The sequence below is a fragment of the Leiobunum rupestre genome, chromosome 5, assembly GCF_980474605.1.
Source record: "Leiobunum rupestre chromosome 5, qqLeiRupe1.1.hap1, whole genome shotgun sequence".
NCBI classification, from domain to species: domain Eukaryota; kingdom Metazoa; phylum Arthropoda; class Arachnida; order Opiliones; family Sclerosomatidae; genus Leiobunum; species Leiobunum rupestre.
In genome coordinates this window covers 62,303,722-62,325,516 of record NC_143388.1, presented here as the reverse complement: position 1 = coordinate 62,325,516, position 21,795 = coordinate 62,303,722, and the positions used below count along the sequence as shown (strand labels likewise).

Here is a 21,795-nt window from a genome sequence, read left to right as displayed (position 1 = left end):
AAAACTAAGATATCAATAGCATTTTACTAATTTTTTTTCTATTTGAAGGTTTTTACTCGTTTCCATGGTTATATCATTTGTTTGGATCATTCTTATGAGATGGATTGCTGGGCCAATGGTTTGTCTGAGCATATTAGTGGTGGTTTTCGTGCTTGGATTTGGTACATAATTCCATTTCATTATCCCACATATATTTGATTAGAAACAAGGGCAACGCGAGTTGCGCTGCAGTTATAAATCGTATGGATAAAAACTTCATCTGTGCATGCGCCCCGTTACCAAAAAATAAGTGGTCTAAGAACTATTTAAGTTGGTTTTAAGTTGGTATTTGAGACAAATACCAACTAAAAACCTACTTAAAAACCACTTAGCACCAACTTAAAACTTACTTAAAATGTTACTTAATAAAGACCACTTAAAGCCAACTTAAAACTTACTTAAAATGTTACTTAATAAAGACCACTTAAAGCCAACTTAAAACTTACTTAAAATGTTACTTAATAAAGACCACTTAAAGCCAACTTAAAACTTACTTAAAAAATAATATGTAATTTTCTGACGACTAAAAACCAACTAAATACCAACTTAAAGAAAAAGGCATTTTCCCACCAACTTATTACCAACTTAACTAGTTTACTGAAATATGCTGACCACTTAAAACCAACTTAATATCAACTTAAATGTGAATACCAACTAAAAACCAACTTATTTTTTGGTAAGGGCCTATACCCCTTTCATTGATCCCTTATATATATCCCGAATCTTAGTCCATCCTGACATTTCTGCTCCTCCGTCAGAGGTGCATGCACAGACAGTTTTTATCTAAAAGATTTGGACCAATTATCTGTTCCCTGCTACATCGCAACTTGTGTTGCTCTTGAGCTTATATCATGCTGATTAAATGGATTTATTGTAATTGTTGGTCTAAAACAAATTACAGCTCTTGGTTTAATGTTTTTCCATAATTGGTACTAATGTTAAATGTTTTCCATGATCAAAAAATATAAATAATAGTTAATTTAATGACTTATTATTACAGTGCTTCCAATGACAGTATGATTTTATCATTTTAATTTACTCAAGCTCAAAATTCATCTTGCTGAGTTGATTTTGAAAAAAAAGTCGATTATAATAAAATTTTACTCAGAAGTCATTTTATAGTGATAAACTGATTACTTAATAGCACACAACCCTAGTTAAAACAGGTCAATTTAATTTGAACAGTTCATAATAGTTTGGATCCTATTCATGCATGCCAAAGATATAATTAAACTGATTCATAAATTGTTTAAATTTAGGACTTAGGAAAAGTATCAATTTTCTTACACCAATTGATCTTCATCAGTGTTCAATAGAAAGCGCTACTTAGCATAATGGTTCCTTTTTCCTATTTTTTCTTATAAATTGCCTTACACGTATTGAAATATTTCAGCGTCAGCCTATTGTTTATACACATACTGGTACCTGGAAACTGATAATAAAGCCATTGATGATTTTACGAACGATTTTATAAGGAACCTCAATACCCATTCTTCAGCTAAAAATACTTGGCTTGTAGTTGGTGAGTTTTAAGCCTTTATTAAAAAATTACTCAAACATTTTGGTATTTGAGAAATATAGAATCTTAGAAGTCAGAATCCCTTACCAAAAAATTAGTTGGCTAAAAACCACTTAGGACAACTTGTATTTCAACTTGGTTTTCAGTTTGTATTTGGGACAAATGCCTACTTAAAAATAACTTAAATCCTCTTTATTAATCAACTTATTTCCAACTAAACCAGAATCAACATTTACATTTAACTACTTGAAAGCAACTTAAATCCTACTAGGGAAACATCTTAAAACCAACTTAAAAATATAATGTAATTTCCTGACTACTAAAAACCAACTAATTATAAACTTAGCAAAAGCAGTATTTTCCTACCAACTGAATAACAACTTATTACCCCTTTAACAGTAACTTGAAATATGCTGACAACTTGAGCCTACTTAATACCAACTCAATATCAACTAATAATGTGTATACAAACTAAATACAAACTGAAATCCAACTTATTTTTTGGTAAGGGAATTTACATTGTCTGTAAGTGAAGATAATATTCAGTAAAACCACTTTACTAGAAGAACATTTTTATTTAAAAACCCTGCTATGTGTATTTCGCAACATTTAAGTGAAACTATGTAATTGGAAACAGTCTCAAATTACTAATAATTAAAGGAAAATATTGTCACAAAGTTACATATGCAGATTGAAGTGTTAATAGTATGCTTATTAGTAATACGAATCTCACCTGAATGATTTCATTGTTTATTGAAATAACAATGAAATTCAGCCATTCTGTGCATAGTTGGTATCCATGATCAAAGATTATATGACTCTATAAGTTTAGTAAAGTAAACAGTTATGAGTCGAATGAACGAAATTTATATGACTTAGGGAGTTCACTTTCGTTTCATGGCTGTTGGTTTTTATCCTGTCTTCTTGGACTTCATAAAGAAAGTGGTTATTTGGCTATGTTCGAGATAGAAGCTTAGTTTAAAATCCTCATTTTACTCTCATCAAAATCAGCGCTACCTAGCTTTCCCTTAGTTCATGCAGTGAGTTGTGTAGAAGTATTGTTTATTGAAAGAGAAACGCATGGTGCACTTGTCAAACGTAGTTCCTCTTTACTTTAGTACTTTTACATTAGATGGTAGAGGTAATTAAATTATGGAATATTAGAATGCAGTACCATATTACATAAATTTTGTTCCCAGTTTATCTGAAATAATTTTTATATTTTAGGAATTATTTTTGGAGTGATATGGTTGATATTGGTCCTTATGTTTATATTTCTGCGTAAAAGAATTGTTTTAGCAATTGCTCTAATCAAAGAAGCTAGCAAGTAAGTGGTGTGTTTTTATTTTTTTATTTTGTGTATTTATTTACATGGATTTTTTTAGAGCTGTTGGATGTATGATGTCCTCACTTTTCTTTCCACTCTTTCCGTATCTGCTCCAGTTTGTAGTGTTGGTGTTCTGGGGAGCAATAGCATTGTATCCTTTCTTTGTTATAATCTATTTTTAATCAGCTAGGCTAGGCTAATACCCATGGCACCACCCTAGCTCATCAAGCATTTTTTGAAGCCTTAATTCAGGTGGCCGGGTTACAATGCATAGGAGGGTGGTGGCCAGCCCTTCAAGCCATGCGAGCCAACAGCTCCCTACACTAACAATTACTGTTTAGTATTGCAACAGTTTTACCAAAAGGCCACCCTTTTCACATAAGTCCAAGAAGGAAGTCTAAAATATGGCAAAAAGTTGCTAATATACTGTCCAATAGTAGATAATTAAGGAATATTGTATTTAAAAAGCTAAAAGCAAGTATAGTTTAATTGCAATTTTGAAATATTTATTTTGTAGTAGTAACATTATACTTTAATTTGCCATACTATAACAAAAATTAACAATATTTCAAATTAGAATGCACTCTGAATATCAGTCTCCCTGATATTATAATTCTTGAAAAATATATTGTCCACTATTTGCCACATTGCTCCAGTAAATACTATATCTTTATTGGAAAAATAATCCAGGTGGCAAATAATATGGAAAATAAATGGATTTTTTCACATCCGAACATAAGCAATAATTAAGACCCAAAAGTGTGTCAGAGCAGTATTCTTTCCTCTAAGTGCTTGTTGTAAATTAAAAAGATACTATCAGTGGATTAACTAGGAACCCCGCCCCCCCCCTGCGAAAAACAACTCTGGGCCCTTTTAAATAGCACTGATTTTAATCATAAACGTTTTGGAGCCCCTAGTTCTCGGCGCGGGGTCTGCGGGGGCGCTATTTACGACACTGGATACTATTGGAGTGGAGGTAAAAAATACTTCTCTATGCGAGGCTAAAAAGAGTAGGGAGATTTTGTAAATCACACCAAGTCCTATTACCTATAGACTATAGAGAACATTGACAGTGCATTGCAAATTTAAATTAATTACTTTAAATTATAGATTTATACTATACCCCTCATAATTAATATTTTGGTACTTGTTTTTTTAGTTATCGCATATTTTTCTAACGAATAATGTTGAAGGACAATGGACTTTGTTAGTTCCGTGTTTAAATTTATGTATGCATTTTTTTGTTATGTTATTTTTAGTCTTAATATATTATTAGATATCTAGCATCTGCTGGGCGACCTCAATTTGAAGTTGAATATAAGGTTCCAACTGAAAAAGTAGCTTGCAATCCAGATGTAAGTAAAAAAATTCTAAATAATCCCAGTATCATAAATATATTAATATCCATCATGATCATTTTAATTGTATTAATTAAATTTCTAAACTATTCAAGTATCGTTGGTAGCTTTCCAATGTTTTATTAGACATATGAAAGTGAAAATTGTTGACGCTTACAATAAACACCAAAAGTTTTTAACTTGGTTAATAAGCAAAGAAAATTGCTTGTAATTTTTAAAATAATCCCTTACCAAAAAATAAGTTGGCTAAAAACCACTTACGACAACTTGTATTTCAACTTGGTTTTCAGTTTGTATTTGGGACAAATGCCTACTAAAAAATAACTTAAATCGTCTTTATTAATCAACTTATTTCCAACCAAACCAGAATCAACATTTACATTTAACTACTTGAAAGCCACTTCAATCCTTATTACCAAGTTAATATCAACTAATAATGTGTATACAAACTAAATACAAACTGAAATCCAACTTATTTTTTGGTAAGGGAATACAAGTACCAATACAAAATTTTTCAACAATTTTATGAAATTTGCAACTACGCTTCAACAAAAAAATGAACTCTTGCTCACATCTACCTAATGCAGTTGGTTATTTATTTTAAAAATAACAATATTCATGGCATATTTACCAAATTATTAAGAGAAGCCCTGGTTCAATCCATGCTTGTGGAGCTAGGTGAAAACATTGACTTTTAATTGAAAAATCAGAAATATTTGTTTAGAAGTGGTGCAAATATAATAAATTACATAACTGAACTTAAACCGCAGTAGAAGTGTTGAGAATAAACTTTAAAAGCTATTTCAAAATATGTATTGCAGCATGCCTGGCCCCTTTTAAAGTGATGTAAGGAATATTGGCACTAGTTAGTGTAGAGCGCAGTTGATTTGTACGGCATGATGGGCTTTCTACCCCTTACCAAAAAATAAGTTGGATTTCAGTTTATATTTAGTTTGTATACACATTATTAGTTGATATTAACTTGGTATTAAGTAGGCTCAAGTTGTCAGCATATTTCAAGTTACTAGTTGAAGGGTTAATAAGTTGTTATTCAGTTGGTAGGAAAATACTTCTTTTTCTAAGTTTGTAATTAGTTGGTTTTTAGTAGTCAGGAAGTTTCATATTATTTTTAAGTTGGTTTTAATTAGTCAGGAAGTTACATATAATTTTTAAGTTGCTTTTAAGTAGTTAAATGTAAATGTTGATTCTGGTTTAGTTGGAAATAAGTTGATTAATAAAGACGATTTAAGTTATTTTTTAGTAGGCATTTGTCCCAAATACAAACTGAAAACCAAGTTGAAATACAAGTTGTTGTAAGTGGTTTTTAGCCAACTTATATTTTGGTAAGGGACCACTCCTTCACAAAATACCCTGGTATTAGTATTAAGATAAAGCTGATACAAATCAATTAAGAGGGAATACTAGCTAAAGTGTGCTTTTAAGCTCATTTAAACCTTATAAAACAATTAAACGTCAAACTTAATATGGGTTTTTCAAACAATTTATTGAAGCACCAAACTTATAACTTTGACAGAAAACGCCATTTGCATTAAAAACTTCTGTTAACTGCAATGACTTTTTTCGACAGGACTATCCTGACAGCCCTGACTCAAAGTGTTTATTCAAAGAATACAAAACAGATCAAAATTTAGCAGGAGCTCAAATATACAATCTTTTGGGATTTTTTTGGGCAATGTTCTTTGTTGTTGGAATTGGACAAATAACACTTGCAGGTGCCTTTGCATCGTATTATTGGGCTTTCAATAAAAATAAAGATATTCCATCATTTGCTTTGGCTTCAAGCATGGGTCGGTGTTTCAGGTAAATAAATTTCATTAAAATTATTTTAAATCATGAGTGGAGGAATATTTTACTAATGTAATTGCCCACTAGTGTTTGGTTGCGTCTAGACTTAAAATTAAGATTGTTTAATGAAACTAATACTAACCCCCATACGAACTAACCCAACACTTATTGTAATTTAATTTTGATAAAATAATGGTTTTGTATAAATCTATACTTGAAATTTAGTAAATCCCATTTTTGTTTTAAGTTAACACTTTCAATCCATTTAAACAATTTTCAAGACAAAAAAAAATTTAAACTTTGGCCATTTGTTGGCTTTTAAAAAAAAGGTTTTTGGAGAGCTTATGGGATTCCGCCCCAGGGTTTTGAGTTTCATTGTGTCCACAACTTTCCAAATATTCTTACACCCTTATTTTTAATTATGATTAATGTGTATATTTTTTGGATTGACCTTGTTTTTATATCAAATGTAATCAAGCCATGAATCCTCTAAGTATTATTCCTGTATTTAATCATTTATCATTTTTAGGTATCATTTGGGTTCTATCGCATTTGGATCTCTTCTAATTGCAATTGTGAGGATGATACGTGTTGCTTTAGACTATGTTGATGAAAAATGCAAGAAGTACAATAATACTTTTACAAAAATTATAATGATGTAAGTTTTTAACATTAATTGAAACTTATAAATATATTTTTAAGCATCATGGAAACAGTTTTTACACCCTTTTTTTGACAAATTAATGTCTTGAACATGTCCACCACTTTTGGCATATTTGTTTCTTGAAGTATTACGAGTGATGTCTCAGAGTACATCAACTGGTAAATAACAATTTCGATGATAGAGGAAAATGCTTTCTTAGTCCCTGACATTGAGTGTTAGAAGCCCCAGTTATTGAGTTAGGATTGACTTCAGTACAATTAATAATCTTGTTGAAAGTGCCATTTATAAAAAGATAATTAAATTATCTGTGAAGAGATAGTATTCCCTGTATTTAATATGGGTTTAGTCCAAAAAATTAAGCATTTGCCCTCGTATAGCGACAATTTATCGTGTGTAAATTTTATCTATGGTGACCCTTACCAAAAAATAAGTTGGCTAAAAACCACTTACGACAACTTGTATTTCAACTTGGTTTTCAGTTTGTATTTGGGACAAATGCCTACTAAAAATAACTTAAATCGTCTTTATTAATCAACTTATTTCCAACTAAACCAGAATCAACTTTAACATTTAACTACTTAAAACCAACTTAAAAGTAATATGCAACTTCCTGACTACTAAAAACCAACTAATTACAAACTTAGCAAAAGAAGTATTTTCCTACCAACTGAATAACAACTTATTAACCCTTCAACTAGTAACTTGAAATATGCTGACAACTTGAGCTTACTTAATACCAAGTTAATATCAACTAATAATGTGTATACAAACTAAATACAAACTGAAATCCAACTTATTTTTTGGTAAGGGGAGTCTACCAATGGTAACGTGGAATGACCCTAAACTGGTTTTTATTATATGTGTATCAATGAACTTAATAAATTTATGTAAACAATTTTTTTTAGGTGTTGTAAATGTTGTTTTTGGTGTTTGGAGAAATTTATCAGATTCATAAGCAAAAATGCTTACATTATGGTAAATATTTAATATATTATATTGGACAAAATTTAAAAGTAATATTAAGAATAAATATATTTTTACATGACCTTGTTGAGTCAGCTAGACCACAGGCATCATGATAAAAAATTTCCCCAGCACAATTGTGAGAATTAAGTTTTAAAAATCATCTCTCAACATATTCTTAATATGCATCTTTTAATAGAATTATGTTAATACTGAAAATGTATTTACATTTTTTGATTAACCTTCAGTATCTCCCTTCAATCTCATTGACCTTAATGTATTCTTCATTGTAAAGAAGCCACCAGCATTCTGTGGTGACCCTGACTCTTATAACATTTAATATCTGTTATTTTGTGTTGACTCTTAATTTATCATAGTTTGGCAAAAAAAAGAGTAATTTAAAATTTTGAAAGTATTTTAATTTTTAATTAGCCTTGGCTAATTGTAAAGAAGTTGATGTAGGATATTTCTCAGGCATCTTCACCTTAGAGTTTCAATTTACAGACAGAAACACCTAATCTACTAGCAAATCCTACTGACTTACTATGCTATCTGGTCTACTCCTAATTTCTGCCTTATATTCTTTTATTAAAAAAAAATTTGCACTGTAACTGTTCTGGCATTAATTGGTAACCACCGGGTAACACCAACTTTAACAATGCCTCAGTTCTTGCATAAAAGTTAATAGCAGTTAAAAACGGTAATGGCCGAATTAGCAATCGTAATCTAATTTAACACCCTGGATTTCAAAATATTTTATTGATATTGGGTAATTTTTTTCCAGATTGCAGTATACGGCAAGGGTTTTTGTACATCAGCCAAAGAATCTTTCATGCTACTTATGAGGAATGTTGTTAGGTGAGTTCAAAAAAACCTTCGCTTGTACTTTGTTATTAGGTACAATGCATGGTATATAAATTAAGAGTGTAATATAGTTTTACTAGGATTTGGGGAACTAATATCTAATATTTTTTATTTTAAATTTAAATAGGGTTGTAGTCCTTGATAAAGTGACTGATTACCTGTTGTTCATAGGAAAATTAGTAGTTGTGGCAATCATTGGTAAGTTTTGTTGAGTGTAATATTTCACCCCAGCTATGAGGAATGCAAGTAGGAAAGACGTGCGTGTTATAATGTTGCTTAAGGTGGTAGAATTAAAGACCACTACAGAATTACAAAAATATAAATTTTGTTGATCCATCATAAAATGGCCTACTCCTTTAATATGACCCTTGTAGAAATCAGACAAGAGCTATTTTGTCATTTTTAGGATATCCCTTTAGAAATTAAACCTAGATTATTAAATTTCAGATTTAAATAATTCTTCTAAATATTTTAAAAGTTTTTCTTTAGATAAAAGTGACAAGATACTTCATGACTAAAAGTTGTTTACTTATTAAAATTTATTTAAAATTTAACTTCAGCGAGCTTTCGGACCGTGGTTCCTTTTCAGGCTTGTCTAAATAATTTTTTGTAGAATATCTTGGTTCAAAATACAAGGACTTGTTCAAAACGATTTATATTCATTAAAAGATCCATTTACAGACTTATGTAAAATGCTTTAGTAATAAAATACACTATTAAATAAGAAAAAGTTTGATTATAAAAACTACATGACTAGCAGGTCCAGAACCAAAAACGTAACTAAAACTAAAAGTTCTGAAACAATAGATCTGTAGCAGACGACGAGATAAATGATGAGCACAGTACATAAGCAATAGAATTATTTGAGATTATATTTCTAACATTTTTTAATATTTTTTAGCTGTGGCCTCTTTCTTCTTCTTCAGTGGAAAAATTAAGTACTCAAATCTTGATAAATATTCACCGCAGCTGAACTATTATTTTCTACCCATAATCGTGAGTTTCACTTTATGAATAAGTTTTTTATAGTATATAAAAAAATTGTTTTAGAAACAATGGAAGTTTATAGTATATATCTTTCAAGAGAATGTCCATCTTCACCAAATATATTTAATATATGTATCTTAATAGGCAAACTCTAGGCAGTTTCCAATGAGCGCTAATTTACATTAAACTGGGAGCTAGCATACTGAAATTTACTTTTTGTAATTATTCCACCTAACAACGTGAAATGTAAGAATTCCAAATTTATAAAAAAATACGTTTTTCATGTGATGATTCTAGAAATCATTGACTGTTAAGGTAAGTGTTTCAAACGAATAACATAAACTGTATAGTGTGGATGCTTCTTTTGTAAGAGTATTATATATATACTTATGGCAATAGTTATAATCATTTTGTTAAAAAGAGTTACTATTATTGCGTTTTTCTCACTCACATAAGTGAGGTTTATTATTCTTCTGTCACCCTCAATATTTGCTGTTTCTAAATGAAATCAACATTCAAACTTGGTTGTATTTAACTTTAACATTCAGTTAAATTCCATGATAAAAGTTGAAATTTTAGTTTTGTGATTATGAATGTATAATATCATGGTTGCTGATTCTAAAAGAGGTAGTTCCAGATATTATTTGCGTGCTAGAAGTGGTTATGTTGTAACAGTTTGATTCAACCTAATCGTATCCAATTAAGGATGCAACACGATTAGGCTAAACTGTAACAATTTGGGATTCGGGCCAGGCAAAGTTTTATGTGTAAATTAATGATACGAATTGAATGAGAAAAAAAAGGTCTTGACTTGACATTGAATCTATACATTACATAAACAAAAGGAAACACTTACAAAATACGATAACCCTCCTCGGGTGGCCATGGCTATTATTCCTTTTATTTAGAATTTTGAAAATCAAAATTATTGAAGCCCGGATGATAAAAGAAATAAGGAACCTGTCAGCTTGACAGCTCCGGAATCAGACCAGCCAGGACGCGGAGCTTCGTACGCAGCGCCCTTTTGTTGGCCACGAAGCGCCGCGGATCGTCCTGGCGGTCAAAAATCCGAACTAAGGATTTTTTTTTTAAAAATACGTGGCCATCTGGTGACCTGATCGGTTACATCCGCCCATCTTTTAAAAATTAAGACTATGCAAAGGGGGAAGCCGAAGAGGGTTATGAACAATCTAGGTTTATACACTGAAAGAATAATAGACAAAAAAGAGATAAATAAAAACAGATTTTCTTAAGAAATGTTCGACGCCCGATGTTGACGTTTGGGGCAATTCTTCACCACATGTCCCAGCTTCCAACAACGTCGGCAGCGACATTTCGACAAGTCCTTTGGTATTGTGCCAGGTGTGGTGTCGGGTGTGGAGATTGGTTGTGGTTCGGTGAACTCCTCACGGCCACCTTCGGAGAGTGGTGCAATGAAAGAGCTGGCCATAAAAGTCGAGGGCCTGCTGGCCTCGCCGTTGCCGATGTCGTTGGCGGATTTAATATTTTGGATGTGACTGGAAGTTGGCACTTGCAACAAATAACTGCGCAGAGATTCGTCGTTGTCCGATGAATCGAAGGAACTGTTGAGGAGGCCAGATGCGACCAAGGAGCTACACATTTCCATCAAGTCGGAGTCGTCGTCCGCGAGGGTCAGGATGTCGGTCGTGGGAGACTGGCTTGGCGTGCTCCTTGCTTCCTTCATCGCGTTGGCTTCGGGCTCTGCGTTTTTCGAAGGGCACAGCCGCTTAACGGAGGATTTTAGCGATTCGACGACGGAAGGACGGGTGGCGTTTTTTGGCACACGGGAGGGCTGCGGAAGTGGTTGGTCACGACCTACGGCAGAATACACTGACACCATATTGGTTGCATTACTGCGCGGAGGTGATGACGGGGGAGGGGGGGGGGGTGGAGATGCCCATGCTTGGGACGTGTCGTCCTCCTCAAATGACGCGGACACTTCTTTGATAGTGATTAAACCGATGTGGCTCGGGATCCACTGGACCGTCGGCTGATGATGGGCATCCGATGCCAGGGTGTTACATCGTCGTAAGCCGCCGTTGACTTCAATGCAGGCGCTACATGGACAGAATTGTAAGCGTAGGAGGCGTAGGTTGACATCGTGTATAACGATTATGTTTTGCATTTCTAAACGAATTTCATGAAATTCGACGACCAATGGGGATATGACGCCCAACACTAGATGGTTCGGTACGTCGGGGCTAATAGCGAAGAGCAATTCCAACTCTTCTTCGGTGGCGTCGGTGAACGGGTATGTAAACCCCAATGAGATTGCCAGTGTAGAGGTTATTAAATCGAGGGGTAAAGAGAGATTGACACTAATAGGGATCACTTCTTTGATAATGTCCCCTTGAACCTTGTGCCGGAAAGCGAAAAACTCGTGGGTTTCGCTGGGTCCCTAAAAAGAAGAAAACGAAATTTATTATTTATGAACACTTTCGGCCGCTCGTCTCACCCTTTCCCATGGGGTCGGGATATAGTGGTTCGCTCGAAAGAGAAGTTGTCCGGCGTCAGAGCCGTAATTGCATTAGCTTGCAGATAACGCCGAACGTCCGGGTTTGACCGAAGCGAACAGCGAGGATGCAACGGTGGGTAGTAATAAATGTCGAGGTCAGGGCCCTTCGGACGGACCGTCGCTCGTTGGCAGACCTCGCGGATCCAACCGAAACTAAACGGTAGCTGTAGGGGTCATCCACCGAGGGGTCGGGATCAACTACCGTCTCGGTTCTGAACCGTCCGAGATAGCGTCGGTCCCTTTTTCGATAGGTTGATCCTCCTGTGTCCCCGGTGCCTCCGGTTGGACTCGATCATCGTTTGTTTCTGAAATGGACAGAGGGGGGTTGCTGTCGTCTGCTTCAGGTGCAACTTCGTCATCTGTGGCCGGAAGTGAGGGATCCGGCAGATCGTCGGTGTCGCCTCTTGACGTCGATGGTCTCACTTCTTCGGTTGATTCCTCGGGTGCTTCGTCCGCCACAAGGAGGTCGCTGTTATTCCAGTACAGCTTGAGTTGACTTATGTGTTTCATCCCATGGGTTTCACCAGTGATTGCATCTTCGAGGTCGTACACCAGAGGAGTTCGTTGGCGAATGATACGAAATGGGCCACCCCATTTTGGAATCAACTTCGCGCTATGATAGGTCGCGCCTTGAGAGAGGTCGTGGGTCTGGATCCAAACCAGAGAACCCACCGGAAGTTCCAGTTCCTCTCGACGTCTGTCATAGTACTTTCTCTGGTGTTCCTGCGCTCGAAGCATGGTAATTTTTGCTCTGTCCAGTTCTTCCCGGAGGGTTTGTAGGGCCTGGTCACGCTCAGCGGATTCCGGAAGGTCGATGTCAAGCTCATCGTCCAGTTGCCAGGGCAACCGCGGCTCACGTCCCATGTTGAGGTAGAATGGTAATCGGTTGGTCGAGTCCTGGGGAGCCGAGTTAATTGCAAATTGCAAGCGACTGATCCCAATGACGGTGCTCGTTACCAACATACATCGATACCATCTCCCCAATTACACGGTTGAGACGCTCCACGATGCTGCTTTGAGGATGGTAACCACTTGTCATCTTGCAGTGAACCTTCATTAGGTGGCAAGTGTTCTTCCATAGGGTTGATATGAACTGCCGTCCTTGATCGCTGAAGATGTGACGAGGAGAACCGCAGCGAAGAATGAAACGCTTAAGGGCTTCGCAACAGATGTCGGCCGTGATTCGTTTGACCGGAACCAACTCAACGTATTTGGTGAAGTAATCTACAAACACGATGAGAAATCGGTTGCGCTTGACACTAAGCGTAATGGGTCCCATAATGTCGACCCCGACCATGTCAAACGGCGCAACCGGCTCCGTGGACGTCATCAGACCAGAGGTCTTTCTGTTACGACTCTTGTATTGTTGACATACAAGACAGCCCTTGACGTAAGCCTGCACGTCTTTGACTAAGGATGGCCAATAGTAACGAAAACGAACCTTCGCGATCGTCTTGTCGCGTCCACGATGGGCCGACGTAGGGTGGTCATGTAGTAGGCGGATGGCTTCGCGACGGAATCTTTCAGGAAGATATATTTTTCGAGGCAGCGTCCGCCAAGCCTTTCTATAAACCGCTCCATCGTGGATCTCGAAATGGTAATCCACCCTTATGTCTTCGATACGATCGAGGATACGTCTGATTTCGACGTCTTCTCTCTGCGCCATTCGAATATCGTTTAACGTGAAGACATTATACATGGAGTGGGGAGCTGGCGGAAGAATGACACTGTCTACGTCCGTACTACCGGAACGAAGTTCCATAGTGCCCAAAGTAACAGGAGCTCTTGAAAGCGCATCCGCTACTACATTTTCGACCCCCTTCTTATAAATGATCGAAAAACTGAAGGTCTGGAGATACATGGCCCATCGTACAAGACGAGCGTTAGGGTCCTTGACATTGTATAGCCAAGTCAGGGACTTGTGGTCTGTGATTACTGTGAACAATAACCCTTCAAGGTAAGGGGTAAATTTCTTAACAGCCCACAGGATGGCTAGACATTCTTTTTCCGTTGTCGAGTATTTTTTTCAGCAGTACTGAGAAGGCGGCTAGCATAGGCTAAGGGTTTTTCAACTCCATCTTGGATCTGAGAGAACATCGCGCCAAGTCACAAATCACTTGAATCCGTGGTTAAAATGAACGGCAAGTTGGACTTGTAGGTCGTTAAAGGACCCGCACGATAAATCGCATCTCTCAGCGCCTCGAAGGATTGTTGCTGTTCCGGCCCCCAAAGGAATGGAACCCCCCTTCGTTTCAACCTATGTAGTTAGGTATAAAATAAGAATGCCACCCAGTGAGACCTAGAAATCGTTGCACCTCCTTAAGGTTACGCGGAGTGGGAAATTTGGAGATCGCCTTAAATTTAGAGCGATCTATGTGAATACCGGTCTCATTCACCATATGTCCGAGAATTGTCGCTTCTGGTTGCGCGAAGTGACATTTCTCCGCTTTTAGGGTTAACCCGGCATGTTTCAATTGCGAGAGGGCATATTCTAACGATTCTAAATGCGACTCCCAGGTTTCGGAGACGATCATTATATCATCCAGATATACGCAAATGTCGAAGTAGGCTCCATCGCGGAACAACTCATCAACTAGACGCTGAAACGTTGATGGAGCCTGGCTCAAACCAAAACTCATGACGTCAAACTGGTATTTGCCAGAATCAGTCACGAAAGCAGTTTTGCTTGCGCTATCCGGATGCATCTCGATCTGCCAATACCCGGAGCGTAGGTCGAGCGCTGTTATGTATTTTGAATTTTTTAAATTGCGCAACATATCATCGATATGTGAGAGCGGATACGGGTCTTTTTGCGTAATTTTATTAAGACGTCGGTAGTCCACACTAAACCGAACCTTGTCTCCTTTCTGGTACACCAGAACTACCGGTGACGCCCATGGACTAATCGAAGGTCTTATGATGCCTTCCTTGAACATGTCTCTCACATGTTCTTCTATAATTCGCTTCTTCTCGTTGCTGACCCTATACGGTCGACAACTAACTGGAAGAGCGTCACTCGTCCTAATTTCGTGGTAGACAAGGTTGGTCCTACCCTCTTTTTCGGTAAAAACTTCAGGATAGCGAACGAGCAAATTCTGAAGCTCGTTTCGCTTTCGAGGACTGAGGGACGTAGAACCAGTGGCGTAAATAGCGCCCCCGCAGACCCCGCGGCGCGGGGGGGGGCGAGAACTAGGGGCCCCCAAACGTTTATGATTAAAATCGGTGCTATTTAAATGGGCTCCGAGTCGTTTTTCGCGGGGGGGCCCCGGAGTTCCTAGTTACGCCACTGCGTAGAACTAACCGCGTTTTCTATGGTTTCGAAAATAAGTGGGGAAGGTCGTTTTTTATCAGATTCTTCCGCGAACGGAACGGCTAGATTTCCAAATCGACAAGTTAAAGTCTGGAAATCTAACACAGCCGTCGTCCGTTGCTGAAAATCCCGACTCAGGATGAAGTCGCATAACAGCGTGGGCACGATATGAAATTCGTTTTCGAATTCCCTTCCGGAAATTGAGAACTTCAAAATCGTAGAACCTTTCGAAAAGGCATAACGACCGTCGCCAAGCATTATGCATTCGAGCTCATCCTGAGTAGGGATAATAGCCGTTCCCGAAACATGTTCTTGGATCTTACGCCACTGCTCGAGGCTGACGAAAGAAGCGTCGGCCCTGGAATCGAGACGAGCGGCGAAATTTCCGTCAACAAAATCGACGGCTATCGCGACCTGCGGACCCACCGTTTTTCTCCGTAATAAGGCTAGTTGCTTCGGGGAGAGCGGGCGTCGTACGCGCCAGGAGCGCGGCCTCCCCGTTCGCGTTCCCCGTTGGAGTTTGACCCACCTCTATTCGGACATTCCCGCGGAATATGTCCAAATTGCCTACATCGGTAGCATTGAACGTTGGGGCTGCCGCTAGGCCTACCCTGCGAAAATACGTTCGCGTTTCTATTTATATTCGCGTCGTTACTCAGCCTTGAATTACCGGCGCCCACGTTCTGATGGTTATATCCCCGCGCTGCAAGGGCCGGTCGTGGCGGTGATGGCGGGTTTCGTGGGCGCGTTTGATTATTAGGCCTAACATTAGCGTTTCGAGGCCTATCTTGACGAGGTTGTAAATTAGGGACGCTCGTTTCTATGGCTGTCAACGCTGACTCTACGGTCAGACATTTAGCTTGTAATATGTTTAAATGCGTGATTTCCGTCAACGCTATTTGAAGACGAATTTGGGGTTTTACATTGCGTTTCAACAACGCGATCAGGGATGATTCTGTTTGCGGAACTGATAGTCTTTGATTTAGACGTATTATTCGATTAAAAAAATCCGTTACACACTCATCATTCCCTTGGACCGACTGCATTATAGTCATTAACGTGTCCTCTTCTTGAGCAGGAGGAAAAAAGTATGCCCTGAACGATTGTCGAAAGTAATCCCACGTTACGTTATATTGGGCAGTTAGGGGGGTGATAGTTTGTCGAAACCAAGAAAGGGCTCCGTCCTTCAACATGAGAGGGAGCATATTTAAAACAGCATCGTCGGTAAGATTTCGGTAGGTTCGATATTCATTGAGAGATAAAAGAAATTCGGCGGCATTTTCGTCCGCGCCGCCGGAGAATCGTAGGTCACGCGGCGGGCCTTGGTGGTGCGTCAATGCGGCCGCAAGCGCCCCGATAAACTCTTGGACGGACATTATTCAAAATTCGTAGTTTGTACAAAAATAAAACTTTAATTAAACGCTTGGCTCCAGTTCGGGTGCCAGTGTAACCGTTTCGCCTTCCGAAATCGTATCCCATTAAGAATGTAACACGATTAGGGTAAGCGGTTACAAGTTAGGGTTCGGGCTAAGCCAGTCTTATAAGTGAAAATCACCACACGAGTTGATTCGATCAAAAAACTTGTTTAATATTTAGAAAAATAATTACACTTACAATAACATCGGAACTACCTCGTTCAGCCATAATATATCTCGGGGAAATCTTTATAATACAAAGATTAAAAACATATCAACTAGGGGATACAAAACGTTGACCCGAAATCCTCACGGGCAAGTTGGGCAACTATCTCCGGGCGAGACAAGGAGAAAGAGACAAAGAATACGCGTGGCGCAGGACATTTATACTGCCCACGCTAGACTGCTATCCCTCTAGCGGCTGATAGCGAAAATGTTAATAAAAAATAGGAGGGTTCACTGTAACGGACACGGACGCCATGTCAACTGTACTTGGTATTCCTTATTGAATCATAAATTAATAATAAAATAACATTAATAATCAGCTAGGCTAATACCCATGGCACCACCTTATGCCCAAGTCAGCTAGTAACTTTTAATGCCTTTTAGAGGTGCCTGGGTGGTGTCCTGAAAATGAATTGGAAAGAAGTTGTTAAGGAATTGGTTTTTCTTGAAACTTGTGTATTAATGCATAAACTTATTGTGATGGTTATAAAAAGGCAATGAGGCGAATGAATTTCAATTTGGTTCAAAACTTTATGTTAATTCAGTGCTGTGCTACTAGCACCAGCCCATTTCTATGGGAATCATTTGGGCCATAATTCTTCCTTAGACATTCCAAGTGCATACATATAGTTTTGAGGTTCCATAAATTTGTTATTATTATGATTAAATTATTATTATTTAAATTAAATCCATAGATTTGTATAAAACAATTTTTCATTAATTTCCAATTTTATTAAATACGTGTACCTTACAGATAGTAATAATTGGGTCATATTTGATCGCCTCTGGATTCTTCAGTGTCTACAACATGGCTGTTGATACGTTGTTTTTAAGTTTTTGTGAGTAAATTTCTTTAGCTCTGCATGAGCGTAGTGTTTGTTTATAGTAATTTGTCTTGCAGTGAAATGTTGACCCTTACCAAAAAAATAAGTTATCGAGGAACTTGGTTTTAAGTTTGTATTTGAGACAAACACAAACTAAATATTAACTAAGACCATGCTTAAAAACAACTTTACGACAACTAGATTAAGTAAAAACCAACTAATTACCAACTTAAAACAAGTATTTTCCTGCCAACTTAATAAACAATTATTGAACTATAAATTAAGTTGGCAAGAAAATAATTTTTTTTAAAGTTTGTAATTAGTTGGTTTTTAGTAGTCAAGTTGTGTTTAAATGTTTTTTAATCAAAGAGTAATGTAAGACAACTTAATTTTGCCCATCCTGTTAGCATAATTATCATTAATATAATTCACCTCATCTTAATTCATATGATCTCCATAACATTGTTCATACAAATGTGGGAATATTCACTGACGTAGCTTGAGTTGGTTGTGATTCCCTGCCTCTTACGACTCCTTTTGTTGTATAAGTAGCCAAACTATTTGCAAATACATAATTGTAGTAAAATGATGTCAAATGGCTACACCACCATCTAAGAGCTCTTATACTGGGATCAACCTAGTGCCCATGGATGGTACATAAAGTGGTTCTTCTGAAGTAAATTAGTTCTAATATCGAGTCGAGCCAGAGAAGTGGTTACCTTACCTTCAGTTTTGGTCATGGCCAAGCTATTTTTTCTGTCCCTAATTGGGAATTGCTTACGTAGAAGCAAGTCTGTTAACCCAAAAACTAATTAACTTTAGTGTAATTAATATAAGGTGATGCTTGGGTAATTTGCCAGAAAAGTTACTATGTATGTATTTGATACAGTCTAGCTTGACTAAAGAATTTGAATGTCTTTTTCATGCAAATCTGTTTATTAGGGGTGTGCAAATTTTTTTTTGGGGTTTCTTGGACAATTGGACCAACGTGAGTCCAGAAAATTTAGCTTGCTCAACGAGTCCCAGAATATTATACTTGCTCAATGAGTTCTGGGAAGTTCCTACTTGAGTCCTGTAGTTCTGAATATATAAAAAAAAATTGAGTTTGCACACCTCTACTTTTTAGAAAACTAGGGTGAAGTTAACTACAGCAACCTCATCTTGTTTTATAATTATATCAGGCGGAGACGATAGAGTTTGTCACGTAGATAGCGTGGGTATTTTTTTTATTGGCGCAAATGATTATTTAATTTTTTATTTTAATTTAAAAATTTTGAAATTTTTTTGTTTTTTCAGGTTTTTGTTATTATTTTCGTTGTGTGTTCGCAGACACCACGTGTTTTTCAGCCCTAATAATTTCCACGTGGTATTCCGGTAGTTTGTTAAAAAAATACTTTCCACGTGGTATTCCGGTTACATAAATTACAAGTTTTTTAATTTTTTATTTAATTTTATTATTTTTCCTTTTTTGGGCCTTTCCACGATTTTTGTTATTATTTTCGACGTGTGTTCGCAGACACTTGCAGTTTCGGTAGCCGTGTTGTTCACTACGAATAATTTCAATGTAATATTGCGCTACGTTCTGGTTGTTATTTGCGTTGTTGATTAGCATAATCTCAACGTGACATTTCTAGCTGTGCTGCCTTTTTTTGGCCGCAACCGCTTATTTTATTTTTTTATTTTCCCTTTTTTGGGCCTTTTCACGATTTGTTCATTTTTCGGCATCTTAAAGACTTTTTTAAATATTTGAGTTCAGTTTAATCCAACAATTACTATAATTATTCCAGTCGCGTACCCCACTTTGCCCTTGGCCGTGTGATATACGGGCAAATTTTTCACACGCCCGACAATACTTGGAAGGGTATGCCTAGGTACTGTCCTCTAGGTTGCGTTATAGAAGGCCCATCGCTTTTTTTAATACGGGGCTGGGGCGGCGCTGTGCGCGCCCAGCACGAGAGCGTAGCGAACGTTCGGCGCCGTAAGGCACCAATACTTTTACCTTGTACTATCACGAAAAACTGTTCTTTAGCAATTTTTTCAAACAGCCTGGTGTCGGCGAACACACAACACAAATAATAACCAAAACAAAATTTTAAAATACACAAAGAAGTTCAATTAATTAAATTAATAAATAAATAAATAAAATAACCATTTGCGGACAAAATAAAAAAATACCCACGCTATCTACGTGATAAGGTCTATCACACGACAAAATAATAACAACAAAAAACGTGAAAATAACAAAATGTTAAAATTATTAAATTAAAATAAAAAAATAAATAATCATTTGCGGACCAAATAAAAAATACCCACTCTATCTACGTGACAAACTATCGTATCTGCCTAAAAAATTATAAAACAAGATGAAGTTGCTATAGTTAACTTTTGCCCAAAACTATTCTGGTCATTCTAACTTACACAGTCATTAAATGCAAAATGTTAATTATTTGCAGTGGAGGATTGTGAAAGAAACGACGGTTCACCAGAAAGACCTTATTACATGTCTAAAGATCTCATGAAGATTTTAGGAAAGAAAAATAAATTTAGAGACACTGAGTAGATTGTGAATAGTGTTGTTTTTAAGAAAAATTTACCTTTGATAACTGCACAAATTTTAACTTGCATTTTAAAATCAATAAATTCTAGCTGAACAAAATTTTGTAATTACAAAATGTCTTCGTGATATTTGGGCTGTGATTTCTTCCTTCGAGTATTATCATATTGTGATTACCAAGCCAATGTCAAATAGATGTCTTACAAAATTAAATATGCTATAAATGCTTAATTCATATCACAGGTCATAATATGAAAAATAAAATATTACTTAAACAATTTCTATAAAAATATTTTGCTAGGTTTATAAATATACATTCCATTTAAAACTTTTATTGATCTGTGAAGGGAATTACATACACCAAAAATATTTTTCCATTTGTACCAAAGTTTATAAACAGCGAAACCAATGAATTAATTTGTTCTTAATGAACTACTTTAGAAATTTAAAAGTTTTTTAAAATGATCAATTATTCTTGAAGTTACCTTCCAGATTTTTTGGAATTCCATAAGCAAATAAAGTATTAGTTAGAGGACACAACAATTTTAAAGAGGGTGTTTATTGAAACCTATTTGGTAAAATTAAACAACTTCAGAGACAAATTTGTGACTCTACATTATTGTAATAGAGTGCCTTACATATTCTAGAAAAATCAGTTTATTTCGTAGATATATCTTTTTACAAAAAGCATTAAATTATTCAGTTTAGCTTAAAACAAATTATTGTATCAAAATAATTAAATTTAAAAGCTTAAATTAAAGAATATTTTATTCAGTTATGTATAAAAAGTTTTAGTAAAAATATACTTGTTACTATTACTTCACTGAAGTTTTATTTAAATAGAATGCTACCTTCAAGCAAAAGTCAAGCAAGGCGATACTGTATGACTTTTAAAAGAAATATGGAATAAGAATATGTACTTGTTTTTTTACACTAACTAAATTTCACTTTTTTTATCAATTGAAAAATTCAGACCTCTTCCATACATTGTGATAACAGATCCAAACTAATCATTATTTGGCAGACCTATTTCCAGAGACTAATGTTTGAAACTAGTGAAATTAAAATGGTTCTGTGGCCCTTTATTGTACTTTCTGAAAGCGGGTTTTTGTATACACCTTTATTAAAAGGTGGGTAAAAATTCCGATCCACCTAGCGAAATTTGAATTTATATGGGGACGAATTTCCTGTCTTGTGTAGTTTTCGTGTTTTCGGTTTTATATCGTCTGCATTTCAGAGGTGTAACGAAATAGCAGTTTCTTATTGGTCTTTCATATAAATTCAAAATTTGCTGGGTGGGTCGACAATTTTACCCACCTTTTAATATAGGCATATTGGTAGTTTTAGACTTGCTTGACTCTTGGTTATAAACAATCTCATTTTGACTCGGTATACACCACATTA

The 21,795-nt window shown here is 36.3% G+C and overlaps 1 protein-coding gene across 2 annotated transcripts in view; it reads left to right on the top strand.

The window, feature by feature from the left end:
• Positions 1 to 21,421, top strand: part of Ctl2 (Choline transporter-like 2) — a 41,208-nt gene extending 19,787 nt beyond the window's left edge. For both annotated transcript variants that reach the window (XM_090174376.1, XM_090174377.1), the window contains exons 10-22: positions 49 to 161; positions 1,433 to 1,561; positions 2,786 to 2,885; positions 2,944 to 3,036; positions 4,162 to 4,240; positions 5,832 to 6,064; positions 6,579 to 6,707; positions 7,619 to 7,688; positions 8,461 to 8,534; positions 8,668 to 8,738; positions 9,442 to 9,536; positions 17,768 to 17,852; positions 20,291 to 21,421. In XM_090174376.1, the coding sequence (XP_090030502.1) occupies positions 49 to 161; positions 1,433 to 1,561; positions 2,786 to 2,885; positions 2,944 to 3,036; positions 4,162 to 4,240; positions 5,832 to 6,064; positions 6,579 to 6,707; positions 7,619 to 7,688; positions 8,461 to 8,534; positions 8,668 to 8,738; positions 9,442 to 9,536; positions 17,768 to 17,852; positions 20,291 to 20,397 (1,378 nt within the window). In that variant the 3' untranslated portion in view covers positions 20,398 to 21,421. The remainder of the gene's footprint in view (positions 1 to 48; positions 162 to 1,432; positions 1,562 to 2,785; positions 2,886 to 2,943; positions 3,037 to 4,161; positions 4,241 to 5,831; positions 6,065 to 6,578; positions 6,708 to 7,618; positions 7,689 to 8,460; positions 8,535 to 8,667; positions 8,739 to 9,441; positions 9,537 to 17,767; positions 17,853 to 20,290) is intronic.
• The last annotated feature ends 374 nt before the right edge of the window (positions 21,422 to 21,795 follow it).